The sequence below is a fragment of the Capsella rubella genome, unplaced genomic scaffold, assembly GCF_000375325.1.
Source record: "Capsella rubella cultivar Monte Gargano unplaced genomic scaffold, Caprub1_0 scaffold_8, whole genome shotgun sequence".
NCBI lineage: Eukaryota > Viridiplantae > Streptophyta > Magnoliopsida > Brassicales > Brassicaceae > Capsella > Capsella rubella.
The window spans coordinates 5,747,672-5,767,853 of record NW_006238916.1 but is presented as its reverse complement, the minus strand read 5'-3'; the positions used below and the strand labels follow the sequence as shown (position 1 = coordinate 5,767,853).

The following is a 20,182-nucleotide window of genomic DNA, read 5'->3' as shown; positions in this document are numbered from 1 at the left end:
TTTGCTAGAAACCACTTATAATCAATGACTTTAGAAGTTCATTACTAATATTATACTATCCTACAAAAGTCACACAACTAAGCAAACTGGAATAAGGTTGGATTATATAATATAATATATATGTTATATGAGATATACATATATGTTTATATTTGTGTATTTATAATAAAGTGTTTATTATATATATATATATATGTATAAAAGGTTGACGTGAGAAGTAATTGGGCTTATGGCCCATTAACAAACTAGGTTTACTAGTAGATTTCGTTAACGTGATGTGATACACACTCTCGTAGCCGAACCTAATATTAGACAAAGAGGTTTATCACGTTCTTGAGCTGATCTCTTGACGATACTAGCATCCCGTCTGATCTAGTATGGATATCAGTAGAGACACAACGTGTGGAGTGCTTTTCAACTTCGGTTTATTCTAGTTCATCGTTCTGCTACAAACTACCGAAGTATATTTATAATTTGATGACATAGATTTAGTTCAATATTTACATGAATCCTGGCAACTGAATTTGTAATTTGTAATTTGTAATTTGTACTTTCACGTACATTTTGATATATGTATTATGTTTAAAATAGTAAGTTACATTTTGACTTCTGGTTTAGGTTTATTGATTAAGAGTTTCACTGTTTTATGGATCAGAGAAAACTAAATAGCTTTTTAGATGTTTTTGATCAATGGTTTTCTTTTTGGCGTGGCTTTGGTGGATATTAATCACTTTTTTTAATTGATAACATTTGTTATAACACGAAGAAGTAAAGATGTGAATACGTACCAAAGTTAGTATCGCTAGAGACACATAAGACCAACATTATAGGTAGTATGTTAATTAGGGTATCTTAGAATTAATTAGTATTAAATTTGAAAAAGTAGAGTTTAAGAGTTTTTAGTTTTGAGATGTGTTTATTGGTAGGATCTTAAGTTGGGTATCTTAGATATTTTTTTATAATTTGTAATTTAAGAAAATTTTATAATTATTGCAAATTTAGAATTTGAAAACATACATAAGAGAGAAATTATAAGATAGAAATTATAACCTAAAGTACAATAAATTTAAACTTGACTACGTGAAAATTTACTCCAAATATGTTCGCCCAAATCGTTCTTCAATTGTTCATGCTTAGCTCGATCTCGAAGTCGAGTTCTAGCGGCCATCAGATCGACAAAATTTGAAGGCATATATGTATCATACGAGAAATCCACTCGTGTACTTTTGGCAGTTTCCGCTTGTTGAAATTCGGTAACATTAAACTGAATATACATATCTCGTTCATTTTCATCTGGATATCTTAGAAAGAAAATAAAATTATTTAAAAAATTAAAATTTGTAATTTGAGAAAATTTTATAATTATAGCAAATTTTAAAATTTTAAACAAACATAATATGGTGGTCGTCGATTGACAAAAAAAAAGATGGTGGTCGTCGGTGATATTGTTGTTTCGCATCGCGAGAAAAAAAGAGAAAAAAACTAAGTTAATTTTTCTCCCCTTATATATTTATCTCTGTATCCAATCAAAATGTGCCACGTATACGTATCTTAACCCTCCAAAAGTATCTTGTATAAGATACCTGTCTCAAGTATCTTACCTAAAATTATGATTTTTGATTTAAATTTAAATCTTAAATTTGCTTAAATACCCTTTAAATCTCCTTGATAATGTTGCTCTAAGTTTCCTTACCTTTCGACCTTATTCGAACTTTGTAAAGAAAAGTGGTGAGTCTCACGTCTCGACAGTCTCGTAATACAACAATCTAATAGTGTGATAGTGTTTCCTTAAACTATGGGCATTGGCAGGTCCCATGGCCAGTCCCCCAGTTTTTTAAGTAAAAAAAAAAAAAAAAAAAATTTTGTGTGCGGGTCGTTCCTTTAAACGGGACGGTCGCTCTTCCATTCGCGGGCCCCACTGACACGTGGCGGCCCGCGATTGGATAATTTTTTTTTGTTTTTTTGTTTTTTTTTTAATTCTGTAAAAAAAAAAAAAAAAAAAAAAATTGGGACCAGAAATCGGTCCCTCCGATGTACATGCCCTTATAATAAAACTTTGTATTGCATTGCTTTTTATGAGCAGACTCATAATAGCTAGCTAGCTCCTTCTTTGCTTTGACTTTTAAAAGTAAAAATTTACTATAACATCCCATCTACCATGTGGGAAGACTGTTTAATTATCTTGAGGATATATGCTTTTGTCAGAAGAAAAACAAAAAAAGTATGAAACTTTATAGTAAGTAAATCATTTACATGTAATAACCGGCTACAAATACAGATTTTATATAGAGTATGAAAGTATTTGGGAATGGACTAACCGAAAAGAATAAAAGTTGGAAAGAGACTGAAGAGAGTAAAGAAGACTGAAGAGAGCATTGAACCAACCAAAAAGATATTTTCTCTTGGAACCAACCAATGTCCTAACTCTTAACCACAAATACCCAATGCTCTCTCCAACTTTTCAACGTCTCGATCCCCAAAAAATCCCACTAATTCCAGTTTCAAGGCTTCTTCTTCCACTAATCAAGTAATTAACTATACTATAATTACTTTAGAGAACCACCAAGTCATCCAACTATAACATTTTTATAAAATTAAAGAACCATATAGTTAAAAAGTTATCTGGTATATTGAACTTTCGTCTAGCCCTTGTATTAAAGAACCCACTCGTTTAGTATGTAAAAAAAGGTCATATGCTTTTTGTGAAAGTCATCTAGATTTCTTTTTGGTTAGCACATAAACATAGTAAATGTTATATAGTATGTGACAAGAATAAATGATGAGAAGGACCCATGCACATTCCTTGGTACCATTAAATGTTCCAATGGGATCTCTCGACATAGTATTCAAAAATATATATAATATACTAGTGAGTGTGAATTACGACAATGTTTTTTTTTTTCTTTTTGTAATAAGAAAAAAAAAACTATTCCCATGTGATATGTTACAGAATACAAAAATGTTCTTAGTTTTATTTATTTATTACGAAATTTCTAAGATATGTTAAAAGTTATGTACAAACCGAAAAAGAAGGTAGAAAGAGACAAGAGAGATTGAAAAGAAGCACTGAATCATAAACCAAAACACACTAAAACACCTTTTTCTCTCTTTGTAACTCTCAACTCATCAAAAACTCATATTTTCAACCAAATCCAAATATGTCTAACAAAAGAAACAAATCTCCAATTTTCCCAATGCTTGAATCTCAACATTTCAGTGATTATGGCTTCGATCCTCAGATCCATTACTTTCAGGTTCCTCTTCTTGTTTCTGTTCCTAGGGTTTTCGATATAGAGCTAGCTAGCTAAACTCTGTTTTTTTCTTTTCTTGATTTATTTTGTGTAAGGTTTTGGAAGAAGCAAAGAAACACAAGTCATCCTCCTCCTCATCCATTGATACGTTTCAGTTCAAGCTTCAGAAACCTATCTCAAGAGACGATATGATCCGAACCACTCTTCACAACAAGAACAAAAACAAGAACAAGAACAAGAAACGTTGGTTATGGTGCAAGAACGCTTTGTTCTTCTTCTTGAAGCGTCGTAGTAGATGCTCCGGTGGTGGTGACGACAATGAGTTTGATGATCGTAGTAGTAGTACTAGCAGCGACGTTCACATTGCTAGAGCTAGGAATTTTAGAGCCGGTTCTATATCTGGTCCGGTTTACGTGACGGAGAGCTGGAGCGGTTCTAGCACACCGTACCGACCGATGATGACTACGACGTCGGCGGTTCAGTATTTGAGTCTACGGGAACTTAACATGGAGCGGCAACAGAGGATCACTACCTCTTCTTCTTCTTCTTCTATGTCTGGTCCTATTTACTTGGTCACGTGATTTAACATCAGTTTGCAGAAACTTATTATAAATTTTTTTGATTGGCTCAAAAAAAAAAAGGAATTGATAAGATTTTTTTTATTTTTTTGGGAGGTGTGGTTATAGTTTATTTGTAAGAAAAGCTAAGATTTGGTTTGTGGGCCTAATGGGCCCAATTGTTTTAGGATATGATAAATCCATTACATAAGAGTGTTACAGAGAGAAGCTTAAAGGTAAAATAACCAGCTGTTGTTGTTGTTGTTTCTTTTCGTTGTTGATGCCAGATGATTTAATAACTGTTTTATATGTGGTTACCTAATTTTATTCGATTATACAATGTTTAATGTTACAAATTGTTCAGCAACTGATGAGAGTGTCTGAAATGTTAGATCTCAGGGTTTACATGAGTCGTAAACTTTTTAACTTAATATATGTTGACAAACTTTTTTCCGACGCAAAATGATTGAAACTCGTAGTCCATATAGACATCATTGCTTGCTTGATTGACAAACATAATCGAGAGACCTTAAGGGAAATATATATACAATATGATTTTCAATCCGGATAGGTAATATACAAAAACTCTTCGTAGGCTTTTTCTTAATAATAAGTACTAGCACCAATAACTATTGAGTTTCGTTGCAAGAGAAGGATCATAACGTAGCTACTTCTATGAATATTATAAAGGAAATGACGAATCTAAATCGAGATACTTAAGGCTGGTGTTGAAGAGAATTCTTGAGTTGTAGGGCTTCTTTCAGTTTACGACCAAGAGCAAACGCCAACGGTGGAGGAACCGCATTCCCGATCTGCCTATGTTTGTGTATTATGTTCCCAAAGAACTGGTAGCTATCCGGGAACCCCTGCAGTTTTCATATACAACCATTTCACCATATTGATAAAAGCTTAATACTACTCTACTTCCCGGAAAAAAAGAGCTCAACATTGTATCTGAAAATCATTTCATAAAGCAAGCGCTTTGCATTCACTGAGAATGTTACCAGAGGACTGACTAGGAACATAGAATTTTTCTTACCTGAGATCGGGCGCATTCACGGACTGTGAGGATTCTATCCTGGTCAGGATGGAAGCACATTCCCACCTTGCCCATGGGCTGAGGATCAGTAATGGAAGTCGGAAAATTGCCTTGCCAGTCTAATCTCCCATAGAGTCCCTTCCATTGGTTGTGGCGCTTAGCTGTGTTTGGCAGACACCAGGGAATCATTTCTACCACCTGTCCAGTTGATAATTTCACCTGTAATTGCAAAACAAAGCAATCCTTTTTAGTTTCCAGTGGTTGAACTGACAAAGGAAATCCCGTAGTAGGATGTATAGGACTGACCTTTTCGTCTGGCAGGTCACGCCAATCAGCACCTGGCCTTTTTGGGATAATTTTACATCGAATGAGGTTTATTTCATTCATCTCTTTGCAGATATGATCAGTGAGAGAAATCATGTCTCCTCTTATCTCTTTTTGGAACCACGAGACTGGCTCAGCTTTGTACTGCAAGACACAAGAATCACCCCAAACAACAAAAAAAATCAAATGGGTTCACGTTGTTGTGTTTAATAGATATGTATATAAATAGATTCTGTCTCCTGATGTGTTGTCATACCTCTTTGTTTATCCTAGATTCTCCGTTTTCTACTGCTGGAAGATCACCAATTGTGTCTCTCACAGTGATTGGGCGGAAAGGTGCACCAGGTGCAGTACTACGAACTGCAGCATAATGTAATCCTTGAGACAGAGAGATTTTCAACTTGGGAACACCAAAGACATGCATCGGCTCAGGCCATTCTGGGAGAACTTCCTCTGGTGCAGCTGCCCAAATAAAAGCTCTTTTACGAGATTGGGATACTCCATATGCGCCTGCCTCGAGGATTCCAAATCTCACCTGGGTAACATCATATTAAAAATGTTAAATCCAATATCACACTTTACTTTGCAAACCATTGCCCACGTAGCATACCAACTTCTACTCAAGAGCAATCAATTAAATAACGTTAGGACTTTACCTGGTAACCCATTTCGAGAAGGGAAGCCAAAGTAAGCTGAAATGTCTGCCCTTTATTGAATGAAACAAAGGTCCTCACATTCTCTAGAAGAAAATACCGTGGCCGGAAATAATCAGCAAAAGACAAGAATGCTAAAATCATTTCACATTGAACTTTACTCCAAGAGCTTTGGTTAAATCTGTTCATCCCCGAAAACCCCTGCCAAATTAATCACAAGTTAAGAGCTTTTCACTTATACAACGAAATTTTTAGACAAGTATTGCGACAATCTAAAATATATACCTGACATGGAGGTCCTCCGTTGATGAAGTCCACTTGACCAGGCAGTGGCAGAGTCTTCTTCTGGTCCTCACTAAGTTTAGCTGCGAGTTCATCTGCCTCAGTAGTAGAGACACAATCCTTTTGATCTCCACCTTTCTCCATTATAGCTCTGCAATTCATTTCAACAAACTGATCACAACACAAGAAATAGCCACACTGAAACAGTAAGCTTTTTACTTGTTGGCTATTTACCTAAGTATCACATTGCAGTTGTCAACAAAAACTGTTGACGCAGGATGGTTTTGTCTAAAAGCCTGCCCAGCTGGCTCTTCATACTCGATTGCCCATTTTGTATCAGATACACCTTGTACATATAGTATGAATATTAATACAACTAATTCAAGCATTTAGGAAGATTTTTAAGAATTGACTGGAGATAATACATACCAGCCTTTTCTAGTCCCTGAGACAGGCCACCACAACCAGCAAAAATATCTAGTGTAGCCAGACGCATCTCTTTAGGCTTAACAATCCCAGACTCAGTTTCACCCTCTACTCCCTTTCCCTTTTTCTTTCTTAGAAGTGTGTCGTCCTTAATAGTAGAGAACTTCACCTTCATATTGGCAGGCATCTGGTACAAAACAGTTAAGAGAAACAGTTCAACTTTGTATCGGAACAATAATCATAACAAATTAATTGCCAGAAACTAAAGTGAATAGAGATATACCTGCTTTAGGGAACCTTTAGAGGAGTCAAAGAAAAGTTCACAGAAGAAAATATGGTCTGATATTGGATATTCACGGCATAAGGGCATATCATTTTTCTTTCTTACTTCACATTTACCCTCTAGAGCCCCTGGATGGAGAACATCTGTATCCTGGCTGTAGTACAACTTAAGAAATTGCAAAAAGAAAGAGAAAAGATTGTAAGATAAACTTGAGAAGAAAACTCCCCCGATTAAAACATTACCAGATATAAGAAATAGTTCTTACTTCTTGGATATCTGAAGCATAGGCCTTCTCTGCAGAAACATCCTCAGGCCTGTAAAACCTTCTCACTTTAACATCAAAGGAACCCAAATCAGCCTTTCTAGATTCCTTTGGGACAATTTCCAGTAATTGGCAAACAACATATGCTCTTAACCCAATGTTCCGCCCAGACTTAAAAACAGTTTTGCTTCCCTCCTTCAATCCATCTATTGAGTCAGGGTTGACATAGACAAAATCCTCAATAGAATACTCTATCCCATTGGAGAAAAAGCCTGTGTTTGAAACATTTAGTTTAGTTGTAGACCTCTCCTCTTCATCCTCCCTTATCTTGCATGAATAGCAGAACCCAGAACTACGACCAATGTCACTTAGTGGAAGACTAAAGAATCCCCCTCGCTCAGGGGAGTACAAGCTTTTACAGTAGTATTCTGTTGGCAAATCTTTTGCTTTTCTTTCTAATGCTCTCTCCCTGTCAAGCTTATCTGCAGCGATGTTCTCTTTCCTATACTGATGCCCCCATGGCCTTGATCGAATCTCAAAGCCAACTACTCCTTTAATGTCCTTAAGCTGTACAGTCATGCATTCATTAGTCAGAAATAGTTCCCTCTCGTTGGATGCATTCCCCAGAACAGTCGCAGATCCTCTTTGTAAGAACCTACCATGTAACATTTTGCAGTGATCTGTACTTTCAAACATATACTCCACAAAATAGATGGCCAGAAGTTCATCTGAAACATCAATTTCTAAGGCAACAGCACCACCTACAACCACTGTTTCCCCTCCAACAAGGGCTTGTCGATAGAGAGGCTCACCAGCAGATGTTTTTCCTAGACTCTCGCCATCCCATCTGATTTCCCTTTTTCCAGAACTGGCTCGAATTTTCTTAGGAGTATGAGGCTTTTGAACCTCAACGGGCTCTGGTACAGTCTCCTCTGTGACATCTTCATTTTCACCTTCCTCTTCAACCTCTTCCTCCCCATTTTCTCCCTGGTCTTCCACCTCTTCCTCCTCATTGGCTGCACCAATCGCCTGCAATGAATCCTCTGGAGAGTAATTAGAGTAAAACTCTCCCCAAATCCTGTGGACCAGGCGAGTCGTTGTTGCTCGCATAGCTTTCCTCTTGGATACCACTGGTGCCATTTCTGCCCTTGGATTCAGATTCAGTTGCTTCTGCAAAATTTTCTTATTCTTGATGATCCATTTAGTGTGGTGCCTATCCTCCAATTTACTTGAAAGACCAACAACAAATGGACACTTTATGAATTTTTTGTTGGGATATGCTGCAAAAAGCTGTATGATAATTTGTCCATGGACAATCAAAAATCTCTGAACGGACAAAAGATCAGAAGAAATATAAGCTTTATCATTCGTCTGCAACCCAGACAGTCTTTTTGTGACATCTGCAAATGAAAACCTAGCAAGCCTGCTTTGTTCATTGAGCAAAGTAAGAATGCTTATCCCAACCGTTGCTGTTTTCAGAACAGGTTTATACCAAGGTGCATACTGCTTTGACGGCTTTCCTAGACGGTACCTGCACATACCTTATACATGAGCAACAGAAGAAAAAAAAAACAATCCAGAAACATGGAGCACAAAATACTAGAACAGTAAAAATTACCAGGCCATATCTGTTCGAATAGAAATGGAGATATATTCTCCCCCATACTCAATCTTCCATTCCTTTATTTGACTGAGGAATATGCTCATCCCATCAGGATCTTCTGAGTGGGAACCACTGTCAGGATCGTCAGGAGAAAACCAACATAAATTATCATCAGTCACCATGCCTGACCCAAAAATGGAGACATCAGTATCATCACAATGTTTCATCGGAAGAAGCTCCAGAGATATCATCCGTGAATCAGAGTTGTAAAGAGTCCAGTTGTGAAGCATCCTTTGAGGCAGGTCTTCAGCGTCGAGCTCATACAAAGCATCAGAAAGCATAAGCTCATCTGTTTCTTCTTTGGTGTTCTTATAGTACGATGGGAGAGGATAATCACTGGCTATCTCATTCTCATTGATCTTAATGTAAAACTTATTTGAAGCAGAAGCTGAGCTGCTGTTTTTTCTGGGCCGCTGCATAGATTTCCTATACTCTTCATCTTGTAACAGTTTAGCATATCTTCTGTCGTCATCCGCACCATCAACCAGTTGCTTAGATGTCAAGGCATTGGTCACAGCAACTTCAGAAACTCCATCAATCCTCAAAACCCCATTAGATGGTCTTCCTTGAATCTGTGCAGCCTTGTCAATTTTACTACTCTCATCTCTGAGAGCTACAAGAACAGGAATCTCAGCATAGCTTGTTTCATGTTTCTTGGCTGTCTCGTCCAAACCAGCTAATTGGTTATATATAAACTCTCCCTGAGATATAACGAAGTCTTGGATTGCCCCACCACTAGAAAAGTACTTGCTTCCACTCATTGACCTAGCAACGGCGGCAAGCAACTCATCAAGACATATATCAGGATCCCCACCCGAAGACTTAGACAATTTCTTATACACAGCCACTGACGCACAGGCTTTCTGATAGAAATAATCATAAACCTTCTTGTACCTAGCAGCAGGTTTACAACAATCATAATCCGCCAACTCCGTTGAGATCCATATCACCGGGGAACCATCTTCATAACCAGATATACTCCAATTCTCAACCCGTCCAAAAGATGGACACCTCACACCCTTTTCTTTCTCCTTGTCAGAACATACATCTGAAGGTAAGATAGCACCAGAAACGAATATGTCACTAATCTCCAACATCTCAACAGGCTGTAAATCTCCTTCTGAATCAAACAAAACGAAATCATTCAGCCTCCTTGTTGGACGAGGCTCGGCGTCACCACCTTCCTTAGCCGTTAACATTATCGCGACAATCTCCTCGTCCACGGTCTGCTGTTTCTTTAGTTCAATAGTAGCAGATTTCTCACAGAGTCGAACAGATTTCTCCTTGAAATCCGTACACGCTGCAGCACGCCTCGGCCTCCTCGTCCTAGGGACATCTTCAGTCTCTTTAATCTCTGGAAGCGCTCTCTTCTTTCCATTCATAGCCTTAACCCCATTCTCCACCATTTTCAAAAACCCTAATTTCAAACCACAAAAACCATCACTATAATGCAATTGAACTAAAATTTTCACATGAATCTACGTAATTGAACTGTATTCCACATCGCAATGAACAAATCGACTCCAAAAAAAAACAAAAACCCTAATTTGAAACCAAAAAAATCATCACTACAATGCAATTGAACTGAAATTTCCACACTAATCTACGTAACTGAACTGTATTCCACATCGCAATGAACAAATCGACTCGATAAAAAACAAAAAACCCAGCTAAATGTTACTAAATCTAGGGGTTTAACACAATCACTGTAATTTGAAATCTACACAAAATTCGGAGAAATAGACATAGAAAAACTTACTTGAGAAGATCAGTCGGAGAAACGTGAAATCAAACGCAAAAACCCTAATTGGTCAGAGAGAGAGAGAGGTTGAAGAAAAGCACTGATTTGATTTGAGATGAAGAGTGAGAGAAGAGGGAGAGAGAGTAATAATAAAAAGGGAGGAGAGAGAGAGAGAGAGACAATCGAAACGACGCGCGGCAATAAACGGCGCTAAAACTTTTTATTTAAAATGAAGCAAAAATCAGAAATAGGCGCCTGAATATATTTTTTCGCATTTTAGGGGTTGAACATAAAAATGAATCGAGTGATTTATTTACATATTGGGGAATATTCCCATATTAAATTCTTAATTTACAGATTTGTTACTAAGCTGAAATTAAACGGCGTTTGTTTATCTTTTTCCGTCAGTCAACAAAGTTATTGACTTGGATGATTACGAATCTCTTTAAGATTTTTGTTTTGACTACAAAGTAGAGATTTTTTTCTAAAACAATTCAAGATTTTTTTATTTTTTAACACAATTATTTTAAAACAATTTAAGATTTTAGAAGGTAAAAAAATGTGAGGGTTTGATTTTCAAAATGTGACAATATCATCCGACAATTATTTTAATTAGTTTGTAAGGCTAAGTTTTAGAGACTTGTCACTTTTAAGTTTTAACATTGGGGTTACTGTATATTAGATAGAATCATAGAATCATAAAGATGGTTCTTTGATTATAAGGAACTCGAGAACTACGCACGAGCCGCATGGTAGGTAACTTAAGTTTCTATCAAGACATTAGGAAACTCATACAGTTTTACAATTTCACTATACAAGTCAAGATCATAAACATTGAACAAAGGTAGCACTCGTCACTAGATCAAGTCAATTTGGCCAGATTCGATTGCTCTTTTTACAATCTTGTAACGTATGAAGTAGAGATCACCACGCTCCATCTCCACAGTCTCGGGGCTCTCACCTCTGCCCAAAGTAAAGGGAAAAAACCACACTTAGTAGATATATTACAGAAAGATTGTAGGAACAAGAGAATTCTTACTCTTCGTATAGATTGAGGGAGACAAAGTTCTTGCTTCTACAAACCACAAAGGTATCCAAATGCGGCTGCGGCACTGTAAGAATTCACAAATTATAGTCATCACTAACTAACCACACGGAAAAACTAGTAAGCTACTGTATGAAAAGGATTTGTTCAACTATAATAACAAGCTTAATTAAGTTAAATTATATTATGGTTTCAAAGTGCTGAGGTTAAGGTAAGTACCCATATCGTCCACTTCACTTATAAGGGATTGCTTGAGAACTGACTGATAATTCTCAGGCAACTTAAGCAGTACACTCTCTTCGAAATGCTTAGCTAAATCATCAGCACACCTGTAAACGTAAATCTTTTTAAAAATATGACTCGCAACGCCAGCTAATACCTTAAATTGTATAAATTAAGTAAGAAAAACAAACCTTGTAGCAAACACCTTCTCTTGCTCAGAAAGTCGTCTTTCAGCTTCCTCTGACTTGAGGTTGTGGAACATAAACTTCTCTATCTGCAACAATCAAATGAAAACCATTAAAGATGACATACAAGTCAAGAATTAGTACAAATATCACAATTCTCTTTACAGATGACATATCTGTACAACAGTTAACACTTGAACAAATGTTGATAAAAAGAGAAGTGTATTAACAACTATCAAGCAACATTCCATTCCAAATATCTCTTCCTACGAAATGATCAAAAGCAAAGTCTAAAGCAATCAAAACGTTGCAAATATAAAAATGTCTTACAGGAACACAGTCAAAACCAAAGTGTATTACGCAACATTCCGTTCCAAATATCAGAAATCTCCTTACAGCAAACACATCTTTACTACTAAAATTGACACTTAAAATCAACGTTGAGGAGCTTAACCCAGAGATAGAGATAGGGTGGAAAAACAGGACAGACCTTGAGGAGCCTAACCCTGAGATATGATCTGAGTAGAAACTGGGTTCTGTCTAAATCCATCTGATAAAGAGAAACCACCAAAGGGTCTATACCATTTTCCACATAATCGTCAATTGTTTCTTCCTGCAATCACCAAACTTCCAAAACTGAGAATTCCCAGGATTTTTGATATATAGTAGAAAATGCAAGTGACAAGACAATCACTCCTGACATAAACAATCACTAACACTTAAGTCACTAACCAAGTTCGATTTTTTATACAAAAGCTAACATTTTTAAATCAGTAATATTCTAAACACTTATGTTCCGGTAATGTAGTGATGGAAGGCTTAATTAAGATCATGTAACAATAGAATTAGTGGTTAATTTACTGAGAAACTCAACACAAAAAATTAGGGTTAGAGACAAATTTAGTTTTACCACCAATTCGATTTGCTCTTTTGCTCTTTGGACAAGAGCTCCTTCGTACTGGAGAATCTCCGGCGCCGCCTTCTCGTTACGCCACGCCCTCTTCAATAGCTCAACGTCCGATGTCGACATCATTGTTTCGTAATCCGCCGAAGATTCCCCCGCTTCCGAATTCGACGCCATTAGATCCGCTTCCCTCTCTATCTCTCTCTCTCCCTCTCCACTTGAAAGATTCAGAACAGATCAATTTGGTCGAGCGGGAACACGACTGCGGATTTGGCGCCAAAATAGGTCAACAGAGAAGGGGTTTAGGGCTGAAACCAAGCCCATTCAATGTAATTTGGATCCACCGACACAGCAATGGTTTAATTCGGTTTAGTAATTACATATACTGAAGCAATTGAAGTTAAATTGGTTTGGTTTAATTAAAAACCGTTGTCGGTTTTAATGTCAAGATTTAGGTTTTATTTCCTTATTTGTAAGTGAATCCTACATATGAGCCTCAAAGTGGTCCGTGACTTCTTTCGCCACACGCAAATCACAAAACCTATCTCTACTCTTACTACTCTCTAATCTCTCTCTCTCTCTCTCTCTCTCTCTCTCTCTCTCTCTCTCTCTCTCTCTCTGTAGTGAAAATCTCGAAAAAGAAACAATGGTGAAAAGAGGAACAAAGACGAAGATAGCGATCAAGACGATCACGAAGAAGAGTTCCATCGGACCTGCTTTCTCCAAACGCCGTGAAGGTCTATACAGCAAAGCCGCTCAGCTTTGTCTTCTCTCCGGCGCACAAGTCGCTGTCTTAGCGACTCCTCTTTCTTCTGAATCCAACGTCTCCTTCTACTCCTTCGGCCACTCCTCCGTCGACGGTGTTGTCTCTGCTTTTCTCTCCGGACAACGTCCTGTTTCCGTTCCTAGTCTTGATGATGACAAAGAGATGAGGGAGGACGTTGGTATCTGCTTGACTCGTAAGAATCTAGGGTTAGGGTTTTGGTGGCAGAACGAGAGCGTTGTTAGATCGGAGAATCCTCAAGAGATTAGTAAAGCTATCGATTCCATGTGGACGTTGTTGAGTAACCTTAAGGAGTTGCGTGCGGAGGAAGCTTTCTTCAGTAATCACGAGGACCTGAAGAACAACAACGAGAAGAGTGGTGTTGTTTTAGACCGTGTAACCCAAGAGCCGGATCAAACCCTAACACATCTCCAGTCTCCAATTTGTTGCATCGTCCCTGATCAGTCCACTTCTCCAGATGATTCTCTCATAGCAGATACGGCCTTCACTGATGATTCACCTGCAGATATAAACGAGATCACTGAAGAACAAGATCAAATCCTCGCACTTTGTGAAAGTTTCTGCGTTACGGATAACAACAACAACAACAAAGGTTCAACTGAAGTAAGCTTGGATTACAATCAAGAGTTGGGGATTGATCAGCTGATTGATTTCGATACTGAGTTTGAAAGCTCGCTAGATGATTGGTTTTCTAACAACACTCATCAGGAGAAGGAGACTACTGCAAGTGTTTTGACGAATTCTGAATCTGGTTATGATGATAATGTCTTGATGAAGACAATGAATCCAAATCTGTTCTCTGAGTTTGAAGCCCTTCAAGATGGAAATTTGATGCTTGAGATGTTTGGATGAAGATCATCTCTGCTTCTGTGATATTTACAACGACTTTTAACACTTCCACCGTTGAAAATAGTCTCTGCTCTTCTCTGCATTTTTCATTTAACTCCTAATTACTTCTTTATATGTATGTATTGGTTCGGTAAGAGTATGTAATGAATGAAGGGTCTTGTTTGACTTCGATCAATTATCCATATGAGTTAAATTGATCGAACTCAAACTGGTTCAGCTTCAGTTTGGTTAGTATTTGTGTTCTGTTTCTATGTTTTTGTCTTTGTAGCTTAATTCCAAAATCATTTGTTTCCATATACCTACTCACTCGGATCAATAAAGGAAGTATCTATCACCAACTTGTCTTATCTGGTATTGAAATCGGTAGCTAAACTATAGAACCAGTGAGAAATTACAAGACTGTGTCTAGCAATATTTGGCTTCAGTTTCATCAACTTCTAGCCTTCTCTACCTCGAAACACAAGAGGGATGAGTTTCTAATTTACCGTTGATTGCTGCAAATTCTTGTCGGGATAATGTTCACCTCTTCTCTCGTGTACAAGAAGAAATGCGCATTTGCAGGTGAAGAACAGAAGCAGAGTAGCAAGAGTGAATACCACGAGTGACTCCATTACAATCATAGATCCTAGAACTGCCACCAAGTAACATAGGTATTAAAATTTGAACCGAAGGAATCAGAGAGCCTTAGTGGTGAGAGGTGGGCAACAAAAAAACCAAACTATGACAAAAACCATTTTACTACTCATCATACTCCTTACTACATTCAATGTTTAGTATAAATCATGATATGATCCTCATATTCACATTCAATAGAACTAAACCAATTTAGACTTAAACCAAACAAGACAGAGCCAGATTATAACAAAATCGGATCATTTGAGATCAAGTAACTAAAAACTAAACCGAAGTACAAATCATTCACGTACCGTGAGCTGAAAGGGAACTCAATGGTCTCTTTCTGATGAGGTTTACTCGAGCCTCTGCGTGTAAAGGCAGTGAAATTCTCTCGGTGCAGTCAAGATAGCACCCGTAGTTGCCCATGTCACTCAGTTTCAGGGTCAAGACCGCACCATTCTCTCCTCCCTAGACAAGATTTGAGTGTACATATGAGAAACCAAACACATCTAACTGAAACACTGAGGATTTAATGATTTTACATGATGAAGCAGCTGTTGCATAAGGTCGTTGCATTGCTTTATAGTTCCACGAAACCTGATCCCACTGGCTTGGACATTCACATGTTTTGATATGGCAGCATATGTCTGAATTGGCTGCCACTGGAACATGTTCTTGATCTTCAGCTCAGTTGAGTTTATAAGCTCCGACGGTAAGTTTGTCAGCAGAAACCCATCAGTGACTTCCACAGAAAACGTTACTAGAAAATGAGAATCACCACCTGAAATTTTATTTTCTTTCATCAGTCAAAATACAAAAAGGTAATATTACAAAAGTGATCAAGAGTGAATTTGTGTTGTTAACATTACCGGGAAAATTAACAAAATCTGGATCTCCAACTGAAAAGTTGAACTTGTCTCTTCCCGGGTGAAAGATGAGTGATTCACTCCCATTACTCTCCAGCATTATATATGGAGGAACGTTGATGAACGGTGGATCATTGACAGGTTCAACAAAAACCGGAACATCCAGCTGATTGATCCCATTCTTGTTCTTTGTAGACAGACGAAGGGAATCAACACCAGCAAAATTCTCATTTCTGATGCAGACATACAACACCAAAGAATGAAAACAATGAGAGAGTAATGACTCTTGAAACTCTTGTAATACAAATCAATGAGTATCTATGATTCCATATATAAATACCCGAGATATTGAATCGACTGAAGTGCGGGATTGATAACTCCTATTTGTCCTTCTAAGATTAAAAGCCTTCCATTTTCACCTCCATTACTAACTGAGAGTCTTCCACTTGAAGGTAGTCTAAACTGCATCAGCATTGGAAATAAAATGACTGATCCTGAAAGTGCTTGTACCGTTACTGAAATGTTCTCCAACAGATCAGAGTAGCTTATCTCCAGCCCAGAGTAGCCACTGTAATAACATTAAAGATCAGGATTACCATATCTGAAGTGGAATAGAATACATATGTAAGAAATATAAATGAAGAATGCTTGCCCATATCTAGGACTGATTAGATCTTCAGTTGCTTGTAATCCGCCGGAAAATGAAACAAACTGAGGAGGAGCAGTGAGAACAAAGATGTAGACTGTAGCTGCGGCTAAGTTTCCGTTTATATCAGCTATTGTATAGGGAAAGGAGTCGTTTCCTGAAAAATCCTTGATTGGTGTGTATCTAAGCACTTTTCCATCTCTCAGAAGAGAACCATGACCTGGCTAACATCCAAAAACCAATAATACAAAACAACAGTTTAAAGACAAAGATTTTGCTACTGTCAACTTATTTAACTACTGTAATGCAACATTCATATCTCACTTGTGAGAAACCGAGCATGCTCGCATTGTCGCCAGCAAAATAGTCGTTTTCCAATGGATTGAAAGATATTGACTCATCTTCCCATACATTGACTGGATCATCGTAGGCTCTTGGAAAGTATCCATCTAAATATCATTGCAGAATCTCAAAAACATGCAAAAATTAAGAATCATGGTGTGTGAAAGAAGAAAAAGTAATGGACTTACTGCTATACACATTCACTTCAAAGGGGCAAGGTTGGATATGTTTATTGTCAACGGTAACGCATATTTGGTAAGTACCCACCTCCATGGCCAGATAGCTACCAGTATAAGTCCCATCATTATTATCTACAAATCCCCATGTAGTGAAACTTGATGTATTAGCTGAGGTGATCTCCAACTTTAACCGAGATGGTTGTGATGGTACAGGATTGTAGAATCCGTCCAAGAGCAACACCACAATTTCATTCTTGATTTGCTTTGGCACTTTTGCATTGAATTGGGTAACACTACATGCCGCCACGTTCACTTCACCTGAGGTAAGCAAGAGTTTGGTGACCATAACCAATGGGAAGTATCTAGTTGTCTAGATTCAGGTAAGGAGCATGATACCTGCAGATACTTCCTTGATGAAAGGCTGGCCTCCATTGAGGACTATGTTTCCAGATGATATAAGAATTTTATAGATTCCACTTCTTTTCGGAGTGTAAGTTACGTCAAAAATACTCGCTTGAGTCGTTGCTAGGACACCTGAAGCCTGCAAGAAAGAAACTAACTTAAGTCTCCAGGCCTAATTTTCATATGATATGCAGAGAGCCTTCTTACTCTTCCGCCATGTTTCTCATACAAGGGTGTAGCAGATTGGTATCTTGATCCAGTCCCTGTTAAATCATTCTCCAATATAAGCGACAAGTGAAACATCATCCAATCAACAAAAGTAAGAAGATCAAGAATATATGTTTGTACCATTGAGGGTCTCTCTTGGCTGTATGGTTGGCAGAATAAATGAGGAATCAGCCTCTAGTACGATTCTGACCTGAAGTCTATCCACTTGGACTAACGAGGGATAACCATAAGCATCTTTCAAATAAACAGAGAAGCCAAGAGACTCTCCAGCAATAGAAGCATTGATCCCTGAGCCATTTACTATACTTCTTGATCCATCACAATAACCTGTCAAGAAAAAAGAATGAGAAGAAAGTGTTACTTTAGAACATTCACTAAGCAGCATCATCATACCATAGAGTAACTTTTGGCAAACAACACTGACCTATATATACTGTATATGCATATGGCATACCAGAGATGCTCTTATTGTGCTTCATATCAGAAAGAGTAAGCAAGAAATTTCCTGGTTCAGAAAGGCTAAAAGACATCAATTGAATCCCTGGCTCTACATATTCAAACTCGAAATCTGCTACCGGTATGGACAAACCCGTCTCTTTTTCCACCACATCCGCATCGAATTCGTAAAACCCGGAAACAAGGTTTCCGAATCGATCTTTCTGGTGTAAAAACATCTCCATTTTGGAAAACACCTGCCATGTGTTTAGCTCTGACTTCCATATACTCACACAATTGGAAACATCCAAAGGTCCTACTCAAAACATACACCAAAGTTCTCAGCTTTTAAAATCAGAAACGTTCAGAAACAGAGAAAAAAAAAAGAGTTAACAGAAAAAAAAAAAAAACTCAATCACCTGAATTCACCATAAGTGGTAATGGACTACCATTCAATGTTTGGCTTTCTTTCTCCACAAGCAACAAAAATCTCCCAGAGGTCACAAGCACAAACTCAATCGAAATATAACCAGATTCAACCCATCTAATGTGTGTAATATCAAGATCACTAGCAAATGAACCATTCTCATAAAGAAGAGACAATAAAAACCCCTGAAACTCAATCTCCTTCCCGGAATACGAAATGTTATTCCCAAACGCGTCTTTCGGAAGAATCAAAACCGAAGCATTCGTCCCGGCTTCAAACTTATTCGTAAGTCCCATCCAAGAAACAACACATACTGATGGATACATTAACCCTTCACACAACAAAATTCAAAACTTTAGTACATTTCTCATACCAAAAACAACTCAAGAAAAATAAACCAAACCTGTTTCGACTTCGTAATGAAGCGACGAATCGAGAACTTTGAAATTCTCTTCGTCTATAACAATGTTGAAGATCCCAACCATGATTGGAGTAAAATAAATCTTCCAATTCTCAATATCTTCACCGAGATCTGACGAAACACCAGAAACATACGAACTGTTGCCAGTTTTGCCGTTTACGGTAACCGTAGGCTTAAACGATCTCTGCCCTAACGAAACGTTGCCATGGTTTTCGAAATTTCCGAGAACTTTGATCGTAATTGAAGCGATTTCTCCGGATTTGAACTTGCTTTTATCATCCGACCAACTGAATGTAAATTTCGGAAGCCCAGATTCATCTGTGGATTGTGAAATTGAGATTGTTACATTGAAGAAGAAGAAGAAGAAGAAGAGAGTTAACAGTGATGCGAATTTGATCGCCATTGATAATTATGAGAAACTGTTGTGTCGATTTGAAGTGTTTTTTTCTGGGGAAGAAAGCGCCAACTGTTCTGTTTTGGGTTTTGGTTTTTTTCAAAAACAATAACAATTTCATCGATGCGTGGATAACGAACACGTGTCACTTCTGCAAATTTAACCGTTTGATTTTTTTTTTTTTCTAAAACATAGTTACGGTATAACCTCTATAAATTAATACTCTATGTAAATTAATAAATTTATATGGGCTCAATATTATAATGTCATTTTAGTCACATTTTGATAAAATAATAAGATAATATTTTTTTTTAAAAAAATTCTTTGTAAATATATAGTCTCATCAATATTATAAATAAATAATTAGGTAAAATTTTCAAAATATATGTATATATAGACACATTAGTTTTTGTTAGAGTTTATTTTAAAAAAAAAATTTCAAATTTTTTTCCAAATTAGGAAAATCTCTCTATAAATTAATAATATCGATAAATTAAAACCTCGATAAATTAATAGATTTTCATGGTCCCAACATTATTAATTCATAGAGGTTTTACTATAGTTTTCAATTTTGGTCTGAGGTCACTGGCTTATTACTATTTCTTGTCCTGTAAAAATGTTAAAGATTCAATCAAAGGTTTCGAGTAACAATGAAGGAGATATGTGTAGAAGAGAATGATCCTAGAGAGCTCATCATCTCTGAAAGTGTATAATAAGTTACGATGGAAGACTACAATAAGCTTATCAAGTTACAATG

The 20,182-nt window shown here is 37.3% G+C and overlaps 5 protein-coding genes across 6 annotated transcripts; 2 read left to right on the top strand and 3 right to left on the bottom strand.

Annotated features, from left to right (window-relative positions):
• Positions 1-3,051: 3,051 nt before the first annotated feature.
• LOC17876981 lies at positions 3,052-4,075 on the top strand. The gene is made up of 2 exons (XM_006281886.2): positions 3,052-3,254; positions 3,347-4,075. Exons 1-2 carry the CDS (start codon positions 3,159-3,161, stop codon positions 3,830-3,832), a joined length of 582 nt encoding a protein of 193 aa, XP_006281948.1. The 5' UTR covers positions 3,052-3,158; the 3' UTR covers positions 3,833-4,075.
• Positions 4,076-4,314: 239 nt separating this feature from the next.
• Positions 4,315-10,598, bottom strand: LOC17876824 (DNA (cytosine-5)-methyltransferase 1). Its single transcript, XM_006279830.2, has 12 exons — positions 10,500-10,598; positions 8,696-10,157; positions 7,081-8,608; positions 6,816-6,980; positions 6,536-6,719; positions 6,341-6,452; positions 6,110-6,257; positions 5,828-6,025; positions 5,428-5,706; positions 5,154-5,315; positions 4,848-5,066; positions 4,315-4,674 (listed from the first exon to the last, which is right to left on the bottom strand). Exons 2-12 carry the CDS (start codon positions 10,144-10,146, stop codon positions 4,525-4,527), a joined length of 4,596 nt encoding a protein of 1,531 aa, XP_006279892.1. The 5' UTR covers positions 10,147-10,157; positions 10,500-10,598; the 3' UTR covers positions 4,315-4,524.
• Positions 10,599-11,174: 576 nt separating this feature from the next.
• Positions 11,175-13,065, bottom strand: LOC17876746 (DNA replication complex GINS protein SLD5). The gene is made up of 6 exons (XM_006280952.2): positions 12,844-13,065; positions 12,424-12,546; positions 11,940-12,022; positions 11,746-11,855; positions 11,521-11,593; positions 11,175-11,444 (listed from the first exon to the last, which is right to left on the bottom strand). The coding sequence occupies exons 1-6, from the start codon at positions 13,012-13,014 to the stop codon at positions 11,339-11,341; spliced, it is 666 nt and encodes a 221-aa protein (XP_006281014.2). The 5' UTR covers positions 13,015-13,065; the 3' UTR covers positions 11,175-11,338.
• A 409-nt stretch (positions 13,066-13,474) lies between these two features.
• Positions 13,475-14,473, top strand: LOC17875871 (agamous-like MADS-box protein AGL97). The gene has a single exon (XM_006281839.2). It carries the CDS (start codon positions 13,484-13,486, stop codon positions 14,471-14,473), a length of 990 nt encoding a protein of 329 aa, XP_006281901.1. The 5' UTR covers positions 13,475-13,483.
• Positions 14,474-14,813: 340 nt separating this feature from the next.
• LOC17875006 (protein GAMETE EXPRESSED 2) lies at positions 14,814-19,434 on the bottom strand. Of its 2 annotated transcripts, none has more exons than XM_006279923.2 (14): positions 19,014-19,434; positions 18,603-18,941; positions 18,173-18,499; positions 17,869-18,075; positions 17,728-17,783; positions 17,515-17,659; positions 17,128-17,436; positions 16,922-17,046; positions 16,604-16,821; positions 16,292-16,519; positions 15,955-16,184; positions 15,628-15,866; positions 15,397-15,553; positions 14,814-15,101 (listed from the first exon to the last, which is right to left on the bottom strand). In XM_006279923.2, the coding sequence occupies exons 1-14, from the start codon at positions 19,432-19,434 to the stop codon at positions 14,947-14,949; spliced, it is 3,156 nt and encodes a 1,051-aa protein (XP_006279985.2). In that variant the 3' UTR covers positions 14,814-14,946. The 2 variants fall into 2 exon arrangements, with proteins under 2 accessions (XP_006279985.2, XP_023641217.1); XM_023785449.1 differs by having other exon boundaries at positions 15,628-15,845.
• Positions 19,435-20,182: the final 748 nt, after the last annotated feature.